At 47.5% G+C, this 24,867-nt stretch overlaps 9 protein-coding genes across 9 annotated transcripts; 3 read left to right on the forward strand and 6 right to left on the reverse strand.

Annotated features, from left to right (window-relative positions):
* Nucleotides 1-490: 490 nt before the first annotated feature.
* Nucleotides 491-4,591, forward strand: BDV59DRAFT_192634 (peroxidase/cytochrome P450 family protein; the record flags this gene model as incomplete). Its single annotated transcript, XM_073692082.1, has 15 exons — nt 491-676; nt 747-903; nt 965-1,078; nt 1,277-1,625; nt 1,679-1,950; nt 2,006-2,173; nt 2,229-2,366; nt 2,416-2,451; nt 2,512-2,716; nt 2,806-3,080; nt 3,139-3,355; nt 3,408-3,843; nt 3,884-4,008; nt 4,058-4,455; nt 4,533-4,591. The coding sequence occupies 15 exons, from the start codon at nt 491-493 to the stop codon at nt 4,589-4,591; spliced, it is 3,135 nt and encodes a 1,044-aa protein (XP_073549056.1).
* Nucleotides 4,592-6,418: 1,827 nt separating this feature from the next.
* Nucleotides 6,419-7,240, forward strand: BDV59DRAFT_16770 (YdeI/OmpD-associated family protein). The gene has a single exon (XM_073687960.1). It carries the CDS (start codon nt 6,467-6,469, stop codon nt 7,106-7,108), a length of 642 nt encoding a protein of 213 aa, XP_073549057.1. The 5' UTR covers nt 6,419-6,466; the 3' UTR covers nt 7,109-7,240.
* Nucleotides 7,235-10,576, reverse strand: BDV59DRAFT_16760 (uncharacterized protein). Its single transcript, XM_073687940.1, has one exon. The coding sequence runs from the start codon at nt 10,487-10,489 to the stop codon at nt 7,361-7,363; it is 3,129 nt and encodes a 1,042-aa protein (XP_073549058.1). The 5' UTR covers nt 10,490-10,576; the 3' UTR covers nt 7,235-7,360.
* Nucleotides 10,577-11,863: 1,287 nt separating this feature from the next.
* Nucleotides 11,864-12,631, forward strand: BDV59DRAFT_16806 (uncharacterized protein). Its single transcript, XM_073688022.1, has 2 exons — nt 11,864-12,227; nt 12,286-12,631. The coding sequence occupies exons 1-2, from the start codon at nt 11,980-11,982 to the stop codon at nt 12,584-12,586; spliced, it is 549 nt and encodes a 182-aa protein (XP_073549059.1). The 5' UTR covers nt 11,864-11,979; the 3' UTR covers nt 12,587-12,631.
* BDV59DRAFT_16783 (putative glycosyl hydrolase family 88) lies at nt 12,462-14,297 on the reverse strand. The gene is made up of 5 exons (XM_073687985.1): nt 13,943-14,297; nt 13,708-13,886; nt 13,572-13,657; nt 12,799-13,511; nt 12,462-12,752 (listed from the first exon to the last, which is right to left on the reverse strand). The coding sequence occupies exons 1-5, from the start codon at nt 14,201-14,203 to the stop codon at nt 12,663-12,665; spliced, it is 1,329 nt and encodes a 442-aa protein (XP_073549060.1). The 5' UTR covers nt 14,204-14,297; the 3' UTR covers nt 12,462-12,662.
* Nucleotides 14,298-14,521: 224 nt separating this feature from the next.
* Nucleotides 14,522-16,257, reverse strand: BDV59DRAFT_176186 (putative aminotransferase, classes I and II family). Its single transcript, XM_073689398.1, has one exon. It carries the CDS (start codon nt 16,041-16,043, stop codon nt 14,691-14,693), a length of 1,353 nt encoding a protein of 450 aa, XP_073549061.1. The 5' UTR covers nt 16,044-16,257; the 3' UTR covers nt 14,522-14,690.
* Nucleotides 16,258-18,245: 1,988 nt separating this feature from the next.
* On the reverse strand, nt 18,246-19,521 carry BDV59DRAFT_207308 (SMP-30/gluconolactonase/LRE family protein; the record flags this gene model as incomplete). Its single annotated transcript, XM_073694978.1, has 2 exons — nt 18,246-19,202; nt 19,261-19,521. The coding sequence occupies 2 exons, from the start codon at nt 19,519-19,521 to the stop codon at nt 18,246-18,248; spliced, it is 1,218 nt and encodes a 405-aa protein (XP_073549062.1).
* Nucleotides 19,522-19,802: 281 nt separating this feature from the next.
* BDV59DRAFT_207311 (major facilitator superfamily domain-containing protein) lies at nt 19,803-21,712 on the reverse strand. Its single transcript, XM_073694979.1, has 6 exons — nt 21,513-21,712; nt 21,306-21,456; nt 21,212-21,244; nt 20,872-21,096; nt 20,145-20,758; nt 19,803-20,115 (listed from the first exon to the last, which is right to left on the reverse strand). Exons 1-6 carry the CDS (start codon nt 21,635-21,637, stop codon nt 19,953-19,955), a joined length of 1,311 nt encoding a protein of 436 aa, XP_073549063.1. The 5' UTR covers nt 21,638-21,712; the 3' UTR covers nt 19,803-19,952.
* A 382-nt stretch (nt 21,713-22,094) lies between these two features.
* Nucleotides 22,095-24,693, reverse strand: BDV59DRAFT_192640 (uncharacterized protein; the record flags this gene model as incomplete). The annotated part of the gene is made up of 9 exons (XM_073692083.1): nt 22,095-22,312; nt 22,421-22,812; nt 22,862-23,040; nt 23,099-23,220; nt 23,281-23,348; nt 23,414-23,541; nt 23,597-23,871; nt 23,924-24,200; nt 24,262-24,693. The coding sequence occupies 9 exons, from the start codon at nt 24,691-24,693 to the stop codon at nt 22,095-22,097; spliced, it is 2,091 nt and encodes a 696-aa protein (XP_073549064.1).
* Between the last annotated feature and the right edge of the window lie 174 nt (nt 24,694-24,867).

Below are 24,867 nucleotides of genomic sequence, written 5' to 3' on the forward strand. Positions count from 1 at the left end.
TTATGAGATCTAGAAAACCCTGAGGGTTTGGGAAGCGATAGATACGGTTATTTAATCCTTCCTCTACATCAAATGACCCGACGTATCCGCCAATGCAATCCGTAACCTTATCTCGACCAGAACCTTATCAGGACCAGATCTTAGGGGCGAAAGGGAATTTATTTTATCGCAATCAAGTCATCTAACATTCCTAGGTCTCCCCTCTATATGCCGGAGGTGAACTCCGGCCACAGGGAAGTCGTCGTTTATGGAGGCTTTCATAATGGTGATGCTTTCAACAAATCTAAGTTTGTAGATTATACAGTTTTCTCTACATACATCACACTGCAAAAGTTGGTCAAAATAATTGCGGAGATCTGGACAACTCGAACCAAAAAAAGGGGGTCTTATATGAACATATATCAACTAGATTGCTCATTTCATTTGCCATTTTTCTAATCTCTTGGGCATTCACCATATTCATCTCGAAGCTAATCACTATTTATAAGAAATGGCGCACAGCAGTGGAAAGGAATGCAGTGGCTCTGGTAGTCATTACAATTTGGTCAATCTTATCACCGAACTACATCAAGATATCTCCAGTCAGGCAGGTCGTATCCTGCCGGACTTGCAGGTTCTTCAAGGTATTAGCTCGACAATCCTAGCGGGGGGTACCATTGACGACCGGAAGTATCTGGTAAGGAACAAAATGACTCAACAGACAGCCATCAACCGGTTAGATTACAAGGTTTTTGACCTTCAAACAGATCGAAAAGATCATCCAGGTCGCTGCATCACTTCCAAATGACTCAAAGCTCCGTGATGATATTACCAACGGATTTGTGAAGACATTATGGAACTCTTTGCAACACCCTCCTGTCTCGTCGTTGGGTGATGATTTCAAGTACCGTACTGCCGATGGTAGTAATAATGTGCAAAGATCCTTTCCATGCTGTTGCCAGGACCAGAATAGCTGATAATATAGCGCAGAATATTATGTATCCCCATCTTGGGGCAGCTGGGAGCCAATATGCTCGGACTGTGACGCCGCACCACCCACGGCCGTCTGCTCTCCCAGACCCTTCGGTCATTTTCGATAGTGAGCTTTCTTTTATTAGCCACGATGTATAAACAATACGAACCGCTGATGAAATATAGCTCTACTCGCACGAGAGGGCCCTGCCAAAGAGCATCCGACCAAGATATCGAGCAATTTGTTCTACCTTGCCACAATCATTATCCACGGTAACTCTCCTGGGGGCTGGGGTAGTTGTGTGATGAAATTAATGACGCTTAGATCTTTTTCATACCGATGAAAATGATATGACCAGACTAACTAACTCTTCTTATCTGGATCTGGGTCCCCTATACGGCCACAATCAGGAACAGCAGATACGAGTACGGACTTTCAAGGATGGACTGCTGAAAAATGACACGTTCGCCGAAGGACGACTTCTTGGCCAGCCTCCTGGTGCGTGTGCATTGATTATAGCTTTCAACCGATTCCATAACTATGTCGTCAAGGAAATGGCTTTGATCAACGAAGCTGGGCGGTTTAACTTGCCTGATGGTATAACTCCCGAGAGTCCCAGATACGCAGCAGCCCTGGCAAAGCGGGACAATGACTTGTTTCAGACAGGAAGACTGTGAGTGTACACCAAATAATGCGAAGAATAGGTTAATTTATTATTACTGGCAGTGTTACTTGTGGTCTTTATGTCAATATGATCCTTGGCGACTACCTCCGAACTATACTCAATTTGAACACCAACCCGGTCAAGTCCAACTGGAAACTTGACCCACGGGGCCAAATTGATGTATTCAATTCGGAAGGTATACCAAGAGGTTTAGGGAATCAGGTCAGTGCCGAATTCAATATGATTTACCGATGGCATGCAGCCATAAGCAACCAGGACGAAGCCTGGGCGAACAGCTTCATGCAGGATGTATTTGGGCAAAATGTGGACCCAAGTAAGCAGTTATTGACAAGTACTTGCTGTTTCTTTGCTTAGCAGTTCTTGTACAGGTACTTTGTCCGTTGAAGATTTTCTTCAAGGCTTGCAGGAGTGGAGTGCATCCATCGACAAGGAACCTTCGCGATGGACGTTCGGCGGTTTGCAACGTCTGCCTGACGGAAGTTTCAAAAATTCAGATCTAGTGAAGCTTTTGCAGGATGGCACAGAGCATGTTGCGGGTTTGTTATTTGAAGTACTCTTGTGGAATCCGTTCGGTGCTAACTTTATCGCAAGGAGCATTTGGGGCCCGCAATACCCCAAAGGCTTTAAAGGCCATCGAGATGCTCGGCATTCAGCAAGGGCGTAATTGGGGACTAGCGACTTTGAACGAACTCCGGAGTTTCTTCAAGTTGAAGCCATATTCCACATTCGGTAAGATATCACGTTTCGCGATCGGTTCTCCACTGATGATGCTCTATAGAGGCCGTTAACTCCGATCCTGCCGTCGCGGAAGCCTGTAGGTTTGCCATAAACTACTGTAACTACTCTGCATTATGATTGCTAAGACCTTTTCCAGTGGAGGCACTTTATGGGCACCCAGACAATATCGAGCTTTATGTCGGCGTTCAAGCAGAGGAGGCTAAACAGCCCTTCTTCCCCGGTTCAGGATTATGTCCTGGCTTCACTATTTCTGTGGCAATATTGTCAGACGCTGTTGCGCTCGTCAGGGGCGATCGCTTCTATACTGTTGACTACAGTCCGATCAATCTAACGAATTTTGGGTAAGTAGTCAACCATTTTCCAAGGGAACTTAAGATGGAAGGGAATTGAGAGCAAGGTCTCAGAGAAGTATAAATTGAGGTTTTTATAGATTCAAAATGTGCAATTCCGACTTCGATGTCGCGAATGGCGGGGTGATGTACAAGCTTCTTATGTGCGCTTTTCCCGGATACTACCCTCCCAATAGTGTCTATGCGCTCTACCCTTTCACTATACCGCAGCAAAATCAAGAAATATTCGAGAAACAGGGCATTTCGGGGGCTCTGGACTTTAATAGGCCATTATCTCAACGTCCAGTGGTTGCAATAAGGTCATGGCAGGGAGTAACACGTGTCCTGAACGATCAGAAGCATTTCCATGTCCCATGTAAGACTCGCTATCGTGTTCCTTTGAGTGATCAAATCTCATACTTACAATCATCAAGGGGGTCCACACACATTCCAGCTCACACACCACGATTATATGTTGAGTGGTGACTCAACCGCAGATACCAACCAAAGAGTGTTCGTGGGTAAGTGCCTCTATTCGCCGGAGGATGGTCTCGATGAAGTGCGGCAATTTTATGAAGATGCGACCTCGAAGCTTCTTCAGCAATACAGCCGTAAACTGGGACCATATTATCAGGTCGACATAGTTCGAGAGTATGTTCCCCTACAAACGATAAAGGAACAGTCTGACAGGAATTTGAATCAGTATCGGGAACCTGGTACATGCCGAATTTACATCCGAGTTCTTTGATATTCCCCTCCATGCAGAAAAAGACGCAAAAGAGCTCGACTCGTATACTGCCGCGGAATTGTATGATGTACTTGCAGACCTTTTCGGCTATGTCTTCCTCGATGTGGATGCAGTACAATCATTCAAACACCGTGTCACTGGATCCAGGGATTCGGAAAGACTCGGGGAAATTATGCAGAAACGTATTGAACATCTGATCAAACATAATTTCCATCTGACTCGACACTTGTTGGGCACAGGCCCAAAGCGCCAGTTGCTAGCTGACTATGGCTCTGAGCTTGTTCGTAGGCTTTCTGCTGGTGGAAAGTCGGCCGAAGAAGTGACTTGGACTGTCATACCAACTGCTGCGGCCGCATGTGCTACCCAGGCCCAAGGTGTAGGTTTGGAGAATGTACAAGTGCTGGACTCTTGCTGACTATGTATACACGCAGTGGGCTCAATTGATCGACCTCTACCTGTCAGACAAGTATTACAAGCACTGGCCTGACATTCAAAGGCTCGCTCAGCTGGACGACAAAGAATCGTTCGAAAAACTCAAGAAATATGCCCTGGAAGGGTAGGGTCATATCAGAATCTATTCTGGCGGAAATAGCTGACCCTAATAGGTTCCGCCTCTCCACGCCGGCCTTCGGTGTTCTTCGCAACGTAATGGAGAACACAAGCATCGACGACCGTGTCAAGCAAGTCAATGTGAAAAAGGGTGATACTCTTTTTATTGATTTTGTGACTGCCGGTCGCGACCCTACAAGATTTCCTGACCCTGAATCTATCCGGCTGGATCGCCCGGATGATCTATATATTCATCACGGATGGGGACCACATTCATGTCTCGGTCGGCCAGTTGTCACTGCCGCTGCTGCTGCTATGTTGCGTGTTGTTGCTCGTCTGCATAACTTTAGGCGCACTCCAGGTCCTGTTGGTGAGATGAAGTACAAAATCGTGGACCCGGGATTCAAGGTGTACTTGCCTGAGGATGGAAGTGAATGGACCCCATTCCCCTGCAGTAAGTATATCACAATTTGATTATATCCCCGGTAATCTAGGCTAATGGATACTAGATAAGAAGACACTGTTCAATAGCTTTTGAGGATCAGATGTCTCAGACCGCAATGTATACCATGGAGGCGACTGTAAACTGACCACCATGGGACATTTTGGTCGAGATTTAAAAGCCGTCTTTCCTGTAATAGGCTACGTGCAGTGCAGTTTTTGGCATGATCCTTCAAATGTTACATGAGTTGGTGCGTCCGATATCTCCATTTGTTTCACACGCAATCGCAGGTAATATGAGACTGTCAGTATATCTTGTTCCTAATTTCGCTTCATGCCGGTCAACGCAGCAAGTCGATAATAATGTATTTGCTCCAGCTGCAAGGACTGGGAAGTTGTTAATATGGTTTAAGGGAAATAATGAATACGGCTATTTCCCCTTGCCACTACAGGCTATTACTGCTGCCAGAATGACCTTGTAATTATTATTTCTTAAATCTCTAACAGCTTTCTGATAAAACATCTGAATCTCTTAAATAATTTGGATCAAAAACAAAAATCAGTCTCCCAGTAATACTGTTGTCTACTATCCACCTGACTGACAGGATATCTTACCTACTAAAGTAGGTTCCATTACAATTAATTTACACAGCACGTCTATAATACAATAATAAAAAATATATTATATTATAGATAAGTCTACTACCTATCTTAAATAGTAGCGAAATATATACACTTAGATACCCGGCTAGTTGTATAAAGCGAGATAAAGGGCTATTTAAGATAAGAAGTTCCTTTATCTAGTAAGACTCTGAATACCCCGGAGGGCAATATTCTACCAAATGTGTAAGGGACTATATAATAGTATACTAGTCTATAGTTCACCTACGCTAGTCGCGCGAGGGCCAAGAGTTCACACCAGCGCACACCCTGTAAGGGCATCCACCCCTACAGCTGTTCGCCAGAATCACCACTTCTTTGATGGATTCACAGATCTAATCCATTAACCGGATATCTCCGTATGTACCATGTACGTGGTCTAGGATACCGGACTTTTACTGATAGAAAGTAGAAACTGGACAACAACTAAGTCTCATGCCTATATCTATATAAAGTCATCATCTGTCAGGAGTCATCACATACGACCATAGGGTGTGGAGAACAGGGCTTCCCGTCCGCTCAGCCGTACTTAAGCCACACGCCGGCCGGTTAGTAGTTGGGTGGGTGACCACCAGCGAATCCCGGCTGTTGTATGTTTTCCTGGTTTCTTTTTGCTATCTGACGCAGATAGATAGGTCGCGAGGTCCTTAATAGTAAGTACCGTGCATCTCTAAACTTCAGTATTTCTATTTAATAAGGTAGGACCAGTGAATGAACAAAATATGGGCTCAACTTAAGCGGAGGTAAGGATACTGGGTTCGTTGGAATATGGTATTTTGAGATAAGTGAATTTAGACCTTAATGGATAAGATGGCATAGCTTTTTAAGTACGGGAGCAATTTTCTGAAGCAGTAGTCCGTTCAGAACACCTTTAAGACTGGGTCTTGTTTCTTCCCAAGAGCTTATCAGACACGCCCATCCTTGCATGCTACCTAGTGGGCAATTGAGGTACGCGTGCTGTTAGGTATCAGCAACTAGTGAGGTTCAATGGTGCTTCAATGTCGTTTCCAAATTCACACATGCACGCTTTTTGCACAGAAGACTATGGTCAGCCATACAATATATATATACCCTTCGGTGGGGCCCTTCGGGAGCTTTGCTATATACCGCAAGTGGACCTGGATGCGAACCGTTGTCTACGCCAGCACCAGACAATTTTATCTCCAGCGGGATATATACCGAATATGTACCATTGAAATTATTGTCTTTGGAAAGCATTACCAATGTCATATTGTTGGGGTATCGTATGAGTGCAAGTTGAGTGGTTCCTGACAGGTTAGGGTTGGTCAGTCATGATCACATGATCCTACATCTTCCTCGTCTTCATCCCGCATGTCAGAGATACATTCACCACAACAACAGAAATGGCCCCCAGAGACCTTCCTTCTGACCTGCCGATCCACTCATTTCCCTCCGTCCTGGAGATGGAAAACTTTCTCGAACGGGAACATTCGACATCCCAAGGGATCTGGGTCAAATTGGCTAAAAAGGCCTCGGGAATTCGCTCCATCTCCGCCCAAGAGGCAGTAGAAGTTGCACTCTGTTTTGGCTGGATCGATGGCCGCGCCAATTCCTACGATCACCTCTCGTGGCTCGTACGATTCACCCCGCGTCGTCCAAAGAGCTTGTGGTCCAAGAAAAATGTCATCTCCGTCCAGCGCCTGATCGAGGACGGTCGCATGCGCCCTGCCGGACTGGCTGTGGTCGAATCAGCCAAGGCTGATGGTCGCTGGGGACGCGCGTACGATGGAGTTACCATTCCCGACGACTTGGCCGCTGCCCTGCGCACTGAGCCCGCAGCCGCGGCGGCTTTAGATAACATGCCACAACCTGATCGATATTCTGCGCTACTGCGCATTCAAATGGCGTCTCCTCAAACCCGTGCGAATCATATTTCTGCCCTTATCCAAAGGATTTCTGGGAGAATTCCTAATTCATCCAGAAAACGCAAGAATGACCCGACATCCACCTCTAGAAATCTTCCCCCCAAGCGGAAGAAAGGATAGAAATCTATTTTTGTTTTATCGGCAGATCACTAACGGCGACCGTCTCCAAGGGGATCGTCGACCTGTTTCAAAGAAGAACCGGCCTTCAGCTCCTGGCTGGCACCATACATCATATCTCCCAGGAGCCTCGATCATCATCAACCCCATCCAACTTACAATGCACTCGAAACAGCGCTTAGTCATGTTACTTGCTAAGATGTAGGACAAAAGACTCTAAAAGCATGAGAGGAGCATTGGTCACAATTAACCTGTTCAAGGCTTTGCTGATCTCCTTTTCCCCCGAGCCATATCCTTGCTTCGTCCATCCTTTTCCTTCCATTCGTCAAGCGTACGAGAGGAAGATAAGGCATCTGGATGATTCGATCCCAGTACTTTGGTACGCAATGCAGTACAACGTTCCATAAGAGTCACCGCATCTTTGACTTTGCCGGTAGATCTCCAGATATAAGCTAGGCTGCTCATGCTGGACAGAGTGTCAGGGTGTTCTGAGCCTAGAACCCTCTCGCGCATCTCCATCACCTGTATATTTAAATGTTCTGCCTGCTGCCATCGCTGCTGACTGCGGTATATTGCTGCCATATTTGCCATACTGTTCAATGTGGAGGGATGCTCTGCACCAAGCACCCGCTTACGGAGTTGCATCACCTGTAAACCTAACTCTTCTGCTTCTTGCCATCGTTTCTGATTGCGGTATGTTGCTACCAGGTTTCCCATGCTGTCTAGAGTAGAAGGGTGTTCTTGTCCGAGCGCCTGTGTGCGGGCCTTCATTACCTGTATCGTCAACCTCTCCGCGTCACGCAATCGTCCTTGCTTCCGATATATTGCTGCAAGATTCGCCATACTGTTCAAAGTCGAGGTATGTTCCGGGCCTAGCACCTTCGTGCGGAGCTCCATTACCCGCATTGTCACGTCTTCAGCCTTTTGCCATCGTCCTTGGTTGCGGTACGTCGCTGCGAGGTTCGCCATGCTATTCAGTGTGGAAGGGTGCTCTGGGCCAAGAACCTGCTTGCGGAGCCGTACCACCTGTGCTCCAAACTCTTCCGCTTTCTTCCACTGTCCTTGGCTCCGGTAGCTTGTTGTTACCCAGGCCATACTTGTAAGGGTCGAAGGATCCAGATCGCCGAACCTCCTTCTATGGATGCCTAAAGCCCTCTCAAGCACCACAGCCGCTTCATTATATCTTCCATCACTATGCAGGCACTGTCCGATCTTTTGAATCAAAGTAACATAGTTTTCTTCTTGCATGCGGAAACTATATTCCCCAATCAATAAAAGAGCATGTGGCATATATTCCCGCCAGATTTTCCGATTATTATGGCCGTCATCGGGAAAAACTTCGCTTAACCTATCCGCTGCTTTTAATATTTGTTTCGTGAAAAGCCGCTGCTTTCTTAGCCAGTTCCGGGTTGAGAGATGGACGAGTCGATGGAGGTCCAGAGAATGAGTTTCATCCTGCTCGATAACAAAGGAAAATGCTTTAAGAAGGCCAATAGCCTCAATTCGCTCCTTTTCAGATTTAGCGGGAGGCAGCAAAGACTGCGGAACTTCCTGAGCATTTATACAGGCCATAAATGATAGATATCTAGCCGCAGTCTGATTCAAATGCTGGATCTGTTGGAAAGAGATTAACCATGTAGTAGCAACTGGATTCTGGATGTCATGATATCGTCCTTCATCGCCGAAGTCTTCACTTAGTAGGTCAATCACATCCCGTTCTTGCGCCTGTAAGAGTTGGGTATATTCGGAGAGTCCGATATCATTTTCGTTAATATATGCTGCTGCTTGGCTGATTGCTAGGGGAAGAAGGGTCAACTGTTGGAGAAGATAGATAGTCGCTGCACGTTCATTGAGTAGTTCCTTTCTGATCAGCAACTTTCTAAGTAATTGCACTGCCATCTCTGTATCTGGTTCAGCGATATTGATAATATGAGAGCAGGCAAGCTTCATAGCCAGTTTTCGATTGCGAGTTGTGAATAAGATGGCGCCAGTTTCACTCTGAGGAAGAAAATCCGCTAGCGTTGAAGGTTCAGACGTGTTTTGTAGCCCGAAATCCATATCGTCCACATTATCAAATATAAGTAGCCACTTCCCGGCTTTCTCCTGACTGAGGTAAGCCTTTAAGCGCAGTTTTGCTTCTTCTGGTCCGGGGCTGTGAATTCCGATTCTCTGTGCAATACCCATGTATGCTTGCTTAACGCTCTCGGAACTCGTACATGGGATCCAGAAAATCGAGTAGTCGGGATGACCATCCCGCATATGATGGGCCAATTCAAGAGCAATTTGCGTTTTACCAACTCCTCCTAACCCACATATTGCGAGCCTGGATGATCCATTTGACTCTCTGATCAAGTCCTTGATTTTCGAGATTTCGCGCTCGCGCCCTACAAATCGCATGTTTCTCCCTAGGGGGACTATCCAATTTTGTCCCCTTGTCTCGCGCAACTCCATAATTTGATGATATATAGGAACAACTGACAGGAGCGTCTTAGCGTATGCAGCAGCAGCAACGGCGGCATATCCCTGCCACTGTTTATGTTTATGAGAGTCACAGTAGTCGCAGATCCCTCGAATAACAAGGGATGGGAGTTCATCCATAAGGCCCGCAGCCTCCATTTCGAAACACATGATATTATGTTCTTGAGAAAGGGAATCCCGAGTGCTGGCGTCTTTTATTACCTGATCACCGGAGGCAATCAAGCCGCAGTGAATGTATGGTTCCTCGGATTTGCGTGGAGGGCGGTTCACCAGGTTGGTCTGATCACATTCCAGACAGTTTGGTGCATTCTCTTTATGGACATAGGTTGATGTGAATAGCCAGTCATTACGAGGTCGTAGAAACTGTTGTCTCAATATTTCATCTTTTTGTAGGGCATCAGCAACGGTCTTGCTAATCACTCTCTTTCCCATCATGTAGTCACTCTCGAGTTGAGCCATTGCCTTAAGCAAAACCTGAGGTGGTTTATTAAGCGACCCAATACGTTGAAACTGTCCACCATGCAGAGCTTTCCCGTAGTCATATTGAATAACACCAGTTGACGCGGCGGTTGGCTTGCTGACAACAATATCGCCAAGACGAACGTCAGCAAGTTTGCTAGGGACTCCCCCTCCAATACCGACCAGCAGCCCAAATCGAATGTTGGTAAAGGTTGAAATCGTGTGCGACACAACTGTCGAGGCAGATATTGTCCCGTATATACCTAACGGCAGACATACTATTACCACATTATGACCGTTAATATTCCCCAGGGTGTAGGCATTATTGTCAGTTTTTGGCTGCGGCAGCGGATCGTGTACCTCATCAAGCATTGTCTTCGCGGCGGCCGTTTCCAACGGCAACGCACAGATCCACGCAATCGTATAGTCTTCGTGTGTGAGAGGCATTTTCCTGGACTTATGTATGTAGCAAGCAGCAAAGGACCAAAAAGGCTGGAAAAGTTGGCACAGGGCCCCTTTATCTGCGCGTGGATTGCTAAGGGAGGGGTAATTATCCTAGGCTAGCTTACTGAGCCACAATAGATGCTGTGGCCCAATCATACACCAGAAAATATATAGGTAGTTATAAGAATGAAAGGGCCTAAAAGCGGCCCAAGCGACGCTCCGAGAGACGGTATCGAGTAATCTATCCCCAAGTTAATATTCCGTATGTTTTCCGGCAATAAGTCGAAGATCATAAACGGAGCATTGTTGATATTTGGCGATGCAAACATCCATCCCATAAAAGCACCGACAGGCAAAAAACTTGTGGTATTCTCGGCAAAGCCTCTTCCAGCATGAGCATGATAAAGATAGGGGTGGTCACCACGAAGATCATCTTTCTCCCATACGTTTCTGATAGCGGTGCACCGAACAGCTGCCCGAATGCCAGGCCCAGGTTGTACAGGGACAGAGACCGAATAGCCGCCTCATAAATTTAGTCAAAGGATTCTATAACTTCGTTCAGAGCTAGCGCATAAATTGCGCCGGCAAAGGCACTGCAAAATGCGAGGATTGTGACTGCAGTGGTGTTGAACATATGTACCCATAGCGGGAAGTTCTGTGGGTTTTCAGGGTTGTCAGGACCATCCCAGTCGTAAATAATACTGGTTTGTCTTGATTCACACAGAGAATATGTTTGGATGGAAGTCGGCTTTCTTGAAGGGACATGCGGCATATCAGGCGGTGTCATTGACATCCTGCAAGAGCTTCGCCTCACCGTGGTTAAAAGAGTCGGATATCTCGACTAGTGAGAACTCAACAGATTTCTGATATGCTCAAAGTATGGGGTAGTCTATATTATCCATCATCCAGTTTATGAAGGAATGGGTGATTCTAATACTTCGCCCATACTGAAAACAATGTCTGGACATCCGACCGACAGATATCCAGCACGATGGTTCCTAATACCGAACCTCAGTCCTCTTCAAAGCGCCACCGCATAGTATTTCGTTATTTTCAGTTGTCTCCACGCGATACATTCGCAAAATACACCGTAGTGCATGTAGGGCAGTCTATTTCCTAGTCTTCAGAGACCTATACCTCGCCTGGATGTCTGTTATAATAGAATCGACAAAATTTCCCTGACCCTGGGGCAATTTAGTCATTATTCCCCATTTATGCTACATCGCTTAGCATTGATCTTGCCTTCCGAGACTCTCAGAGAGAGCTCAACTCACTGCCTGGAAAGTATATGGCGGCGCAAGTCGTTCAGTGTGGGTCTGCTTATAAGAGATGATAGACACGGACGATGCCGTCCCAAGAGGGGTTCAACTCTCTCCCCGCCGAGCTCGCAAACATCTATCGTGACGAGACTGAACAATTGGGATCTGTTTGCAGAGAGGTATATTCGACGAGATACAAATATCTTCTCAGAACTGTCCTCTCAAATCTGAATAATGAATTTGTGGTCTTTTTTCCTGGCTTTGGGGGTTACATCCGCCGAAACCGCTTTTCACTTGACCGCTACCGCACTTGTTGAGGATGATAAAGGAACTGCTGGACTGGAATGCTGGAGATTCCCTCAAGAATTTTACCAGTATCCAACAGTGGGAATGGCCTTGCCACTAGGAAACGTTTCAAATATAACTTACATTGCCCTGCCACCTCGGTCGGCAGAGGGTATTCACAACCCTCCTCATCCGATGTTAGACATACGCCATGCTCTTGCAGTTCAGTAATTAACTAACCCTATCAACTCATAGGCTGTTTATACTTCTTTCTGGGCTAGCCCATATTACTCTTCCTGAGGGCCACGATGAGGCTTGGGTTATGGAGGGTGTGAATGGTTTGCTAGTTGCAGTTGACTATGCTGGCATGGGTCATTACACAACTTATCCGTCAGATAAGACCACAATCGCGTTGCAAGTACCATTTGAAGATGGTAGAATCCCTGAACATATTGTCATTCGTTCTGGGGCATGCAAGTCATCGAGCCAGATTATTTCTGACCCCAGGGAAAAAGACTTGCAAAGCTTCGATATTGGACAACGCTATGAGCTATAAATTGCTGCTGGTTTTGGGTATTTCTATTCTACGCCAAGTATTGAGCACCGCAACTCTATAATCAGATTCCCTCGTCTTACATCATTCGCTCAATCTCCAGACTCGCCAATACAAACGCACTTGTGCCAATCAAGCTGTTGGTGGTAGTTGATAGACCGGTATAATACTGGATGACAGTTAGCTTGGGACAAACACCATAAGTAGTGACGTACGTGGTAGTCAACCTGGGGCTGGTGCAGACTGGCCATCGCGCTAGTACCCAAATAATCCAATGTTTGATTCTGATTGCGTACGACAAAGTGCGCCACCAAATCATGGTGCATCTTCCCGGCAACAGTCAGCACATGTCCCTGCAGATCTGCCAAATATCCCAAGCGTGCGCCCTTGGCCAAAGCAAACGTGATCAGAGCCCCCGCACTCGCCTCGACAAAGTTATCGGCGGATCCGGGCTGGTCCACGACCTGCCAGATGCCGTAGCGGCCGGTTTTCTGCACAGATCTCTGGATTATCTTCAGTTCCGCCTCGGCTAGTGCGCGAAACAGCGCTTGCATCCGCTGGAACGTAGCGGTCTCCGTGCTCGCTGGAGATACTGCGGCAGAGATTTCCAAGGCATCGACCAGTCCGACAGTATACCACGCCAGGCTACGTCCCCACACAATGGGACTGGCGCCAGTGGCTGCGTCCGCCCATGAGGCATTGCGGGACTCTTCGTAGCCGTGCCTGACCAGTCCCGTGGCTGCATCGCGCGCATTTCGATAGAGCAGTTCGAGCTGTTGGAACGCGGAATCCAGGTTTAGGGCCGTATCACCTGTTGTTGCACCCCAAAGTGTGGCATACGGAGCAAACCCGTACATACCATCACTATAGGATGCGTCTCCGTAGTAATTGTACGGAGCTGGTGGGTTTGCATAGTACCAGAGGCCGCCTGAGAGCAGAGATCAGTAGAGTTTAGATACACCAGTGGTACACCCAAGGCACGGCATACCTTGCGCATTCCTGGGCTGCAGTCGAACTGACTCGCGGAGAGCACGCAGTGCTTGGTCGTCGTACGGGCCATCGGGGCCGAGCTCTCTGTTAAAGGTTACTATTCACACACATAATATCAGGGTAGAAAGGCGCACATGAGTGATCGCGCGAGGCACAGACGATCTAGTCCGTAGTCCAGGGCATCCTTGGAGGCATTGAGAGCCTCCTGGATGCCTTGCTGCACACTGCGACCGTGGTATTCGGTCCATCGGGCACGTTGGGCAGCATCCTCCGACTGGTTGATCGCTGCTCGGAGAGCCTCTTGGAAAATACCCTGCGAGAGTTAACATGAACGAGTATAACGAGGCGTGCAACAAGGGAATAGGGGACCTTTTCAATCTGTTTGGTCATGGCCCCACTAGCTTGAACCCCTTCATGTCGCGCAAGAATGCTCTCCAGCATCCAGGTTGAGTACGGTTGCTGTCGCTGCTGCTGCTGGGATGCAGAAGCCCCCGTGGGAATGGCAGCCAGAGCGAAGGAGAATACCGATAAGAATTTCATGATCATGCTTGAAATGAGGGAACTGGAAGAATCTCGGAAGACCCAAGAGGATAGATCGATCTTATGTTGTCGTGTCGGCGCTACGAGCATTTTGGGGAATGATCATCACCACCAGGGAGATCCATCGACAGAACTAATTAAACTTATTCCTCTTTTCATTTCAAAATGGTCAATTTTCACGTCAAGACTGGTGAAAGGATATGCTCCAAAGGATTCCGCGTGAGTTTTATCATCTTCCGGTTGTTTCGGACTTAATAGACTAGTACTTAATCGATTCTGATGGAACAGCCTGAGAACGTCAAGGGAGAGATCATTTGGGGAAATATAATCCATCTGATTACACCTCGGGTCATCTATGATGAAGAATTGTATATGCAATAAATTATCCAGATTGTGGAAAATAATATACAGAACAATAACCAAGCGAAACGTACTCTCAAAACAGAAGAAATAATCCAATACAGACTAGAACTAACTGTACCCATGTCCTCTATTTCCAGTCCAAAGTGGTCTACACGAACTGGAGACTCGTCATTTGGTAAGGCCCTAAATATGCAAGCAGCAGGTCGAAAATTCTTTACGTCTTCGGTCCAACCGCAAGCAAAATCCGCCTCATCGCTTCTTCCAGGTAGGGAAACGGATGTGCAAACACCACCCGGAACCAACCTGGCTTCTCAGACCCAAATGCTGTCCCACTGGCCAAAAACACTTTATTGTCCAGCAACTTCTGCGAAATCACATCATCTAGATGAGTAGGATGTGCACTTTCAGGGTTCGCCTCGAGATACTTCTTGCCAAGGTTCACCCAGACAAAGAATCCCGCATTGCAGCCTTCCATGTGCTGGATATCATTTTCCCTAAGTAGCTGGACAACGAAAGAATACGTATCAGATAGCCTCTGGCGGTTCAGTTCGATATATCGATCGGTGAACTCGTCATCAACCAGCAGAGATGAGACTATCCTATCCGACAGGCCGGATACATAGGAATACAGAGACGTTGCCTCAAGGGCCTTTTGCAATCCGGGATTCGACTGCGAAATGATGGCTCCTACTCGCAGCCCATTGGCACCAAAGTCTTTGCTCATCCCCCAAAGAACATGCACAAGATCCGGATCGATTATGCCGGTAGTATCGATAGACAAGACGGATTGAAACGGCACGAAAGATACGTCCGCATCAACGCGATTATGCCAAACTGACAATGCATAGATCTCGTCACTGATCAGATGCATTTGTCGCTCCTGGCATAACCTCATCAGCTTGATAATGGCTGCCCGAGGATAACAACGTCCTAGAGGGTTATGCGGATGACAGAGCATGACTGCTCTCACTCGTTTCCCCGTACGTCCCTCAAACTCGGTCGCTGCCTTCTCGTACCGCGTGAACATGTCCATACCCAAGGGGTCAGTATCATCAAAATTGACAGGGATGACCACTGCCCCCGAACGCAGCGACAAGTCCGGAATGAACGTTGCGTAGTACGGTTTGCCCAGCAGAACACCTTCCCCGGGCTCCATGAATGCCCAGCTTAGTTGCTCGATAGCTGAAGAGCACCCGTTGGTTACGACGACGTGTTGCGGTGCGACAGGCTGAAAGGGTACCATATGGCGATTCAAAAAATGGGCGATCGCTTTTCTGAGCGGGTTGGATCCAGCGCTCCCGTCGTTGTATGTGAGGTAGTTGGCTGTAAGCTGCGTATTGCTATGGATGTACTCCAATAGAAGGTCATGAAGCAATACATTCTCCGCTACCCCAACAGAGACATACCCCTCAGGGTTGGTCTCGCTATGCCAGAGATCGCTGATTATATCCCACATGATGTTCTTATAACCAAGAGCCATTGCAGATCGGCCTCGCTGTGAGAGAATCTTGGTAGCCCGAAGTCCGGGTTCTGCCAGAGAGCCCATGGTGTAGTCATCTGATGACATTTCAGAGGACCGTAGCTAAAAACCTTCCGCTGAAACGAAGGCGATATGGCTGAAGACCCGATGTAAAAGAGTACTGGCGTTTTAAGTCACAACGACACCCCGCAGCTCGGCATCTATACTGAGTCCTGAGGATCTATTTGGTTCTTCTGCCGAAGTGGCTCTCAGTCTCGGCGAGGGCAGGTCTCGGTGTCTGGAAAGGTTGCTTAATTTGTTGGTCGGCGTCTGATGGTGTGGGATTCTCGGACGATACGACCAACGATGGAACGTTACTTAGTAAGACGAACTTCCGCATTTGACATCATGTCCAAGAGGGGAAGCCGTACACACCAATTTCATGGAGCGAAATAAGTATAGGCACGTTCGTCACCAGCAAGTTTAGGGGGTTCATATCGATTGGGACCTTTCTCTGAATGTATGCATATCTTTCACCTAGACAGTGTCGCAAGTGAACGCCAAGGGGTTTGAGTGAACGGTAACTTGAATTTACCATGATGCCGTTAAAGTACTTGAGAACATTATCTTCATGATAAATCTTCAAGTATATCTTTACACTAAATTTTGGAAATATTGGGTCGTATTTTATGCATGAGCGAAACTAGTCATCCATTTTAGACGCTGAGAACCAAGAAAAGCGTGAAATGAGGAAGTTCGTCTTACGAAGTAGTCTACCGCTAAGTCTGAACTGTGGCAGAGACGTGAATTCAATCTAAAAGCCTGCACCCTGCGAATAATTTGCAATTTACCACTCGCCAATTTACGTGGTGCATGCAAGATACAGCGTAAAGAGAACACAAAGTTAATCCTCTTTCAATTCTAACCCTTACGGGTCACCTTGTGGTGCACGCTCCTGTCAGATCCTCAGCTGCGCAAATATTCTTATTGCAACAGCTTCTAACTAAGCACCGCTGTCCGTTAGGACAGTCCTCGTTGGATAAGCATGTTTCTGGAGGACAAGGTTCGTTGACGAAGCAGAATGAGTTGTCATTCGTATCTATGCCGCACGCGCACTGACGAGTGCCACAGGGTACCGCAGTATAGCTTCCACACTGAGCACCTGTACACTGCTGTGGAGCAAAGACGGTGGTAGTCGTTGTTATTGTGGCAGTAACTGAAACGGTTTCGATTGGTGCTGGAGCTGTTGTGGTTGTTGGGGGAATTCCTAGGCAGGAACATGCCCGGGCATAGACACCTGAACTGGTGCAGGGAGGTCCAAGATATGTTGGCACACTGGTCGGAGTAACAGTCACTTGGCGTGGAGTGATAGCAGCGGTGGCGAGCAATCCTCTTCCTCCTGTTATGGTGACTGTTACTGTGAAGATTGATGTTTGTACAGTTGTGGTCGACGTCCTGCGGCACAACACTCAATCATTTGGTTATGGTCAAATACAGGGATAACATACTGTGGCGCCGGAGTGACAGTAGCCAACTGATAACTGGAACAATCCTCTAAGCGGCTACTCAATGGAGGCTCTATCGCATTGCCATTCAGGATCTGTTCCGCGCATGCTCTGGGCAACCCTATGCATGCTAATGGCGGCTCTTGGCCAGCTACCAGCTCGAGGTTCACAATAAGGGAAACCAATATACGCCAAAAGGCATCTCTCATTTTGATTGTTCAAGATAAAGCTCCCATGAGTTTATTTTGTGTGTTCCTTCTATCTGGTGCAACGAAGATGCAGCACGCAAATGATGTTTATATGGTCTTGGTGAAATCCATGCAAACCTGACTGTCAAAAACCAACTGACATCAGAGTAGGTGGTTTGCGTACCTGGTCTCTTCCTTTCATATCATAAATTGTAAGACTTGCAAGGTTGATATGTACGCACTGTCAGCAATATATCCATCAGATTCTCAATCGGGCCATTGCAATAAGACATTTTCAATAATTGACAGCTCCACTAGTTCCGGGGTCGCACAAGCATATCCTCCTGGCAGACGGATGATAGGCTTAACGTAGGAGACAACGAGTATATTCCTGTCTACCAATTTTATAATTATAGTAGCTTCGACAGTTTCCTTACTCCCCGCCTCCTAGTTCTACTCCCCATGCCCTCGACTCTAGCCGGAGACATCAGTAGTTCTCTGGCCAACTGCTCTCCCCAATAAATATAGATATTATTGTTAATAGAAAGCATTTGTTTGAGTGTCATTACACTAGATATTTGAAAGCAATCGAAGTAAGCAAGATAAGCAAGTAAAAGTCAGCGGCCCGAAGTGTTCAACTCAATCCGGTATATCTTGCTGCGGCCAAAGACATAAAGCCAATTATCCACCCATGCCATGTTCACGGCCACATCACCATCAGCCACCTTGATCCGCCCGAGAAGTGTGCCATTTGAGTTGTATACGTCAACCGATCCAGTCACAGCTCCGTAGACTCGGTTGTCTTTGTCGGTCTTGATCCCGTCCGGAAATCCTGTATCAGAGTACGAGAACACATTTCGGTTTGCTAGCGCAGAAGAGGTGACATCGTGGACATAGATAGTGCGACCACCGTGGGGATCCGAGCTAGAGACCCCTCGGTTAGTGGCAAAAAGTTTCGACTGGTCATGATTAAATGCGAGGCCATTGGGATTGAAGAATGCACCCTCGGCCGCGCCAGCAACAACCTTGATATTTCCCGTGCGCATATCCCAGCGGTAGATACCGTTGGCTAATTCAGGGAAGAGGGTGTCATTAAAATTATCCCAACCATAGTACCCGTCGGTGAAGAAAACAACGCCTTCATCGGAGATAACAACATCATTCAGCGAGTTGAATCGATGGCCGTAAAAATTGTTCTTTACCACCTCGGTCTTCAGAGTCTTTGGATCCATACGGACAATGGAGCTAGGAGTAGTGAAGTTTCCTTCTTGGGACCAGTACACCGATCCATTGAAGCGATACGCCCCATTCGCAATTGTTAAAGGGGGGTTCGGATACACTTTGATTGTGCTGGGGGATGCCCTGTCCGTAAGGTCCACCTTCCAGACATAGGGGATGGCGTTCATAGAGAACCCTTCTTTGGGAGAGAACAACTCGGCCACAAATATAGCATTCTCTTCTGGCACATAGACCGATCCATCATGGATCTGGCGCTGCGCATACGGTGGCGGATCAGGAAAGGCGAAAATTTCCTCGACCTGCTTCTGTTCGAAAGGCCCTGAGATTCCGAGTAGCTAATGGAGACATGTCGCTTAGAATTTACTGGAAATATTTCATTATTTGGACACGAACCTTATAAAATTCTGAGTCATATACGATAAATGAAGCGTTTGCGATGATATCCAAGTCTTTCTGAACTGCAGGCTTATTCTTCCCACTCAAAAGGTTGGTATCCCACATAGGAACAGTGACGTTGCGATTGAAGTTTTCGCAAGGGAAAACATCATTGAATTCCTTAGTAACTTCTACCACTGAAGGTCCCCCGATGAGACCTTTGCAATGGGCGACGGTAGGCAACAGAGAAAGAAGAGCCCTGGTAGTGAGAAGACCCATGGCTTCCCTGTTATTCGAACGTATACAGATAGGCAGGAGGAGTAAACAGTCCAGACATAGCTGCTTCTTTATACATTCCATGGCCGCCAGGCACTCGGTATTATACCGACCGTCTCGTTTTGCGCATTCCGGAATGCGGAGAGCACGAAGACGACGAAGTCTTGGTGGTACCTAGAGACCCAACCAAGCCAAATACCACGGTTTATTAGCCAGCAAGGGCAAACTTGCACCGTTCCAAATCGAACTCCTCTAATTTAGATATTACATCCTCTGATAAAAAACCCGGCTCCTCTACCTAAACCACAGATGTACCTATCTCTCCTCAGCTGTTCAAATGTACATCATGACAACACTGGCATTCATCCGCCTCCATTCATAAGAATGTAGACAGGCATACACCATGGTGGCTTTCGACTAAGTCAGCTATATGTTTACAAGACGAAGCGATATATGGGGTGCTCATCGCCTTGATCTGCAATGTCCGGAGATGCATACTGAGGGTCGCTAGAACCATGCTCACGATCACGACGAGCATTCTCGAGTGAGACAAGCTGTCGGAGAATGATAGAGCATACAGCGGCTCCAAAAAGCACACTGCGCAAATCTACATGTCCTTGTAGAACATAGGGCCTTGGATCGACGGGAAGAGTCGAGCACCCAGTAGCGGTCCGCATTGACCTATCATGCCGAAGATTGCAAGGCCGACACCACGCTTAGAAGATGATCTCTGATTGTTTGTGACCCATGTAAAAGTTAGAGACTGCTGGGAATTGCCAGCGCAAATTGCAAACGCAAAAAAACAGACAGCGTTGTTTGTTACCACCGCTAGGATCACGTATTCTGCACCGCCCAAGGCAGCGAAGAAAGCTATGAAAAGGCCCCGCAGTTGGAAGTAGTCGGAGATGAAACTAAGAGTAATACAGAACACGCAAGCTGACAGGTATGGGATTTCAGATAAACCCTCTGGCTGTATTGCCGAGAATCCCATGTTCGCAAGAATGGCCGGGAGATGTGCTGGAGGCGAGCCAAATGCTGTGTTAAGGAGATAATTCTTGCAGTCGTAAAATGCTGCGAACGCCTGCTCGAAGTTTATTTTCTTTCCTTGGTCCCTTCCACGGCCGATGACCGCTCGCTGCCCGATTATAAAATTACTGCGTTCGCTGAGAAAAGGACATTCGATGGGACCGTTCGGGAGGTAGAAATAAGCGATAGCTGCGAGAACAATAGTGGGAGCACCCTCTGTGGGAATGTCAGCTACATCCTTCCGAAAGAATAAAGGTCTGAAGATGGCGGTTTCTCACAAATCAAAAAGATTTTCTGCCAATGTGCAAGCTTTTCACAGCCGTTAACAACGCCATATGCAATGGCAGGAGCGAGGGCATTGGCGAATGGCGAATAAGAAATGAACAGGCCATAACGCAGCCCCATTTCACGCCGGTGATAGAAAAAGCTCAAGTATAAAGTAATAGCTGGGACGAATCCTGCCTCGAAGATACCGACTAGAATTCGGCACACAAGCAGACCTGTATATTTGACGGTGCTTGCTTGGATCATATCGAGCGCCACCCCCCCATCCTAGTGCCATGGGAGCTGCCCATAACTATCTCTCGTCAGATAACTTACTCACATAGTGGTTAAGATAAAAAAGGAAAAAAAGAAAACATAGGTAAGAAAGGAGCGAAACGCATACGGGTAATGGAACGACCTTCCAGGCTAGGATCAACTATCGAGATGGGTTAGCACAACCCCATTCTCACTCAGACAGGAATACGAGGGTAGCTAACCCAATGGAAACAAGTATAGGCAATGTAATAAATGGTAACAACCATGGAATACTGGGACGAGATGATATCCCAGGATTTACCCATGCTGGCTGTATATGCATTGCCGACATTACCCCAGTCCATATAGGAGCAGAGGTACAATCCCCCGAGCCTAGCCCCTCGATCGGTCCCAAATCCTAGTTAATTTCACCCGAAGGCTGAACTCACAATGAAATCAAGACACGATCGAGCTTCCACACTGCCTTGGTTTCTCTTCCTTGCTCATGCCCTCTCGGGAGGCGCGGCGGGCTTAGCGAACTGCCAAACGTTCTCAACGTAGACCACGCCCTCATAATGCGGAACGTGCTTAGGCATATTTTCGATACTCTTTCAATCAGCCATTGCCAAAGACTTCAAATGAATATTCGGGGCCTACATTCTCGGCATCGATTTAACCGCAAATGGCTGCTTAGTCAAGTGGGCAGCGTGCTCGGTATTGCGCCTGTCCTGGCACTCCCTTGCTCGGTATCTTGCCGACAAGACGCTCTCACCATCACCCCACGCTAAATAGGCCGGTAAATAGATGAGCAGGGGCCATCCGAGATGGATGGGCCGCGCTCACATGCCGGCTGTCCAGTCGGGTCATATAGAGAATGAGGGATATCGAGGATATTCATGAAGAATAACAAGTGAATGACTATGAGTGTAATCCGGGAATCGTAGAAAACAAATTGAAACATACATAACCACGTAGCCTCTCTACTCTGTGCGAGCCCATGAAAGAATTACATCTCGAAATAGAAGGCACCACTAGAATGGCTGGTCAAGAGGAGGCCAGTACGCCATGTCTGGTACAAATCCACCGCCAGAATCATCCATAAACCAATCAACCCAATCTTGTTCAAGGGTAGGATTCGTATCGAGGCCATTGGTGGACGATTCCGATAGAGGTAACTGAGATAGCCCAGTGACGGCCTCGGCCGATGAGCCATATAAGCTTGTATCTAATATAGCTGGCGGAGGCGATGCTGTTCGAGGGAGTGTATCGATCATTGACTCCAGAGGCATTCCAGCTGGTCTTTCCGTATTCGAAGAGCCCGCATTGGGTACTTCCGACAGCCTCCTGGTCTGGCGACGTTGCAGATTTGATGCCAATGGCGCACCGATTTGAGATCGAATGATCTCGATGCTTCGCTTGATGCCCGGTGTTTGTTTTACTTCGGTTTCCAGCATTCGAAGTGTGACCACTAGACGACTCGTGGCCATATCAGCGAGCTCTTTGTCATCATGTCGTGCGAGTCTCACATCAATGGTTGCAGCAGTGTAGACACAATATGATACTAGATAACTTTGGTACTGAAAGTTGAAGAGCCTTCCATATGCTCTGAAGAGGTCGTTGACACCGGCAGCTTGTTCTGTGCAAACAGCCTGGGCGCGGAGTGCTAGAGGATGTTGTCGTAATTCTGCATCCCAGCACCAAATGAAGAAAGGGCGATATAGTAGTATCAAGATAGTGTGGCAGAGGATACTACAATTTCTCAGCAATGGTCAAGCTTTCTATTGCGCTCCTTACTTACTTCAGGCAGAGGATATGGGGTGGAATGCAGAGCTGAACGTTTACCCCTTCTTCAACTCTGAGGGGAGATGGTAACTTTCGGTGGAATGTAGCCAGCTTTTCCTCCAATTGAAATATGTCATTAGGGTTGATGTTCCGAGTGGGACCAATATATACGGTATTGTAGCTCTCGTTAATGATCTGAATCCAGTTGATTAGTACCTGCTCGAGTCAACGGACAAGACCCCAGACCACATACTTGGGCCAGGTTGCAAAAGTGCATGAACGTCAATGTGCTGTGGCATTTGGTCTCTGGATACAGCTTGTCTGTCTCCAGTAAATGGGGTGGCTGCCACAAATCCCCCTCGTCCGATAGGTCAACTAGATAATTGTTAATCACACAGAAGGGGGAAGTGAAGCCCGGATTTGGGTAAAACATACATAAAGTTGAGGGATGATATGGCGTATCTTTCAGCGATGGCGGTCGACCTAGGCAGAGACTGATTGACCTTCCAGGGGTTTAACCATCAGTCTCATTTTGAACCTATGCTTGATGCATCTCCTTCAAACTCACTTGTCCCATGCATAGACCGACAGGTATAATCGCTTTCGAACTTCCAGGTCATCGGGCTCGAATTCATTCATCAATGAAGCCTTACTTCTTTTCATGTGTAGTCCAAGGTCGGTTATCATTCGAATTGCCTGGGGCTATCAGCATGAATCTGGCGCAGGAAGGACGGGAGGGAAGATTACTCACCATTCCTGTGTATAGCCACCCTTCGCTGCTCTTTCCTACCGCACACTGACGGCCCCCCAATATCAAAAGTCCTTGGATGGTGGGTATTCGAGGTTTGCTTTGCTGCATTTCGTCAATCAAGAGCAACATCGCTTCACGCAGGAATGTCTCCCCGCGCTCAAAAGGAGTGAAACGGGCGTCGTCCTCAGGCATATGCCGACAAGCATGAGCAAAGACTACGTTTAACAGGAATCGTGAGAAATAAGGACCACCAAGAGCCATATCCCGGTAAAAGCCTGCGTCTTGTTGGCTTAATTGTGACGTGTGCGAGAAACAGACTTCACTTACAGCGTCGATATATGCAGTTATGCAGTGGTGCCTGCCAGGCCCAATATACCTCTAGAAGACTGGAGCAAATACTCGGGTCAACATTAGTATAAAGGCTCATATTCGCATGGGCCATACGTTCCCATGGACCTTGAAAACGGGCATTCGAGTGGAGCCATTTTCGGTGGTAGTTTTCTAATTCTTGCGCCTCTGTCCCATTGCTTTCAACCCCAGCATCGACTCGCTGGTTATGCTCTGGTATCGGATGAAACCGAGAGGTCGCTCCAAAGTAATGCTGCTTGTGCGGATGTCAGAACCGGTGTCTTTTGCATGAAGCACAGAGCCACAGCGGGACTCACCCTTCCTTCCGTGTCTACGCTAAACTGGGCGTCACCATCACAAGAAACATCATCTGCCACGTCATTCTCCTTAGCTCTTCCAGTAGCAGACGATGGTACGACATCAGCCCCCCAAGTCGGTTCGGTGGGCACTGGCCCATTTAGTTCGAGCTGAGATACCAGTTCTGCAAGGCGTCCGTCTCGTGCGACACTATCCATAGCAGCTAGCTCCCTGATGAACCCTTGAAGCTCATGGACGCGAGCCTGCTCTGATCGTAACGCATCGACGAGGTGACGTGTATAGGCGCTCTTTTCTTTATAGGAGCACGTCTCCTTCAAACGTGCGCAATTGACACACGTCGGCCATCGACCGTCGCATTTGACCTTGCGGCGCCGACAGACCAAGCATGCAAAGCCATATCTCCTTCCTTTAGGCCGAGGAGCAGAGTCCATTGCAGTTTATTAGTTTAGAGGCCTTAGTCACAGCATGAGGTAGGGTGCAGGATAGAGGGGTTTGCATGGAAGTATTCCAGTAGTTAAGTTTGATCCCCACAAATTTGCGACGGATGAACCATGGGCATTGGTTATGTAACCACATGCCCCCGCGCCGCGCCGAGGCCCGTAATT

The sequence above is a fragment of the Aspergillus ambiguus genome (genome assembly GCF_047715705.1).
Source record: "Aspergillus ambiguus strain CBS 117.58 unplaced genomic scaffold BDV59scaffold_11, whole genome shotgun sequence".
NCBI lineage: Eukaryota > Fungi > Ascomycota > Eurotiomycetes > Eurotiales > Aspergillaceae > Aspergillus > Aspergillus ambiguus.

Coding starts and splice junctions, on each gene's coding strand:
- BDV59DRAFT_16770 (XM_073687960.1), top strand. CDS start 6,467: ATGGCCCCCAGAGACCTTCCTTCTGACCTGCCGATCCACTCATTTCCC.
- BDV59DRAFT_16760 (XM_073687940.1), bottom strand. CDS start 10,489: ATGCCTCTCACACACGAAGACTATACGATTGCGTGGATCTGTGCGTTG.
- BDV59DRAFT_16806 (XM_073688022.1), top strand. CDS start 11,980: ATGAATTTGTGGTCTTTTTTCCTGGCTTTGGGGGTTACATCCGCCGAA. Junction 12,228..12,285: donor CACAACCCTCCTCATCCGAT/GTTAGACATACG, acceptor ATCAACTCATAG/GCTGTTTATACTTCTTTCTG.
- BDV59DRAFT_16783 (XM_073687985.1), bottom strand. CDS start 14,203: ATGCTCGTAGCGCCGACACGACAACATAAGATCGATCTATCCTCTTGG. Junction 13,658..13,707: donor TGCCTCGCGCGATCACTCAT/GTGCGCCTTTCT, acceptor AACCTTTAACAG/AGAGCTCGGCCCCGATGGCC. Junction 12,753..12,798: donor AGCCCCAGGTTGACTACCAC/GTACGTCACTAC, acceptor ACTGTCATCCAG/TATTATACCGGTCTATCAAC.
- BDV59DRAFT_176186 (XM_073689398.1), bottom strand. CDS start 16,043: ATGTCATCAGATGACTACACCATGGGCTCTCTGGCAGAACCCGGACTT.
- BDV59DRAFT_207311 (XM_073694979.1), bottom strand. CDS start 21,637: ATGAGGGCGTGGTCTACGTTGAGAACGTTTGGCAGTTCGCTAAGCCCG. Junction 21,097..21,211: donor GGAAGGTCGTTCCATTACCC/GTATGCGTTTCG, acceptor CCATGGCACTAG/GATGGGGGGGTGGCGCTCGA. Junction 20,116..20,144: donor CCGTCGATCCAAGGCCCTAT/GTTCTACAAGGA, acceptor AGATTTGCGCAG/TGTGCTTTTTGGAGCCGCTG.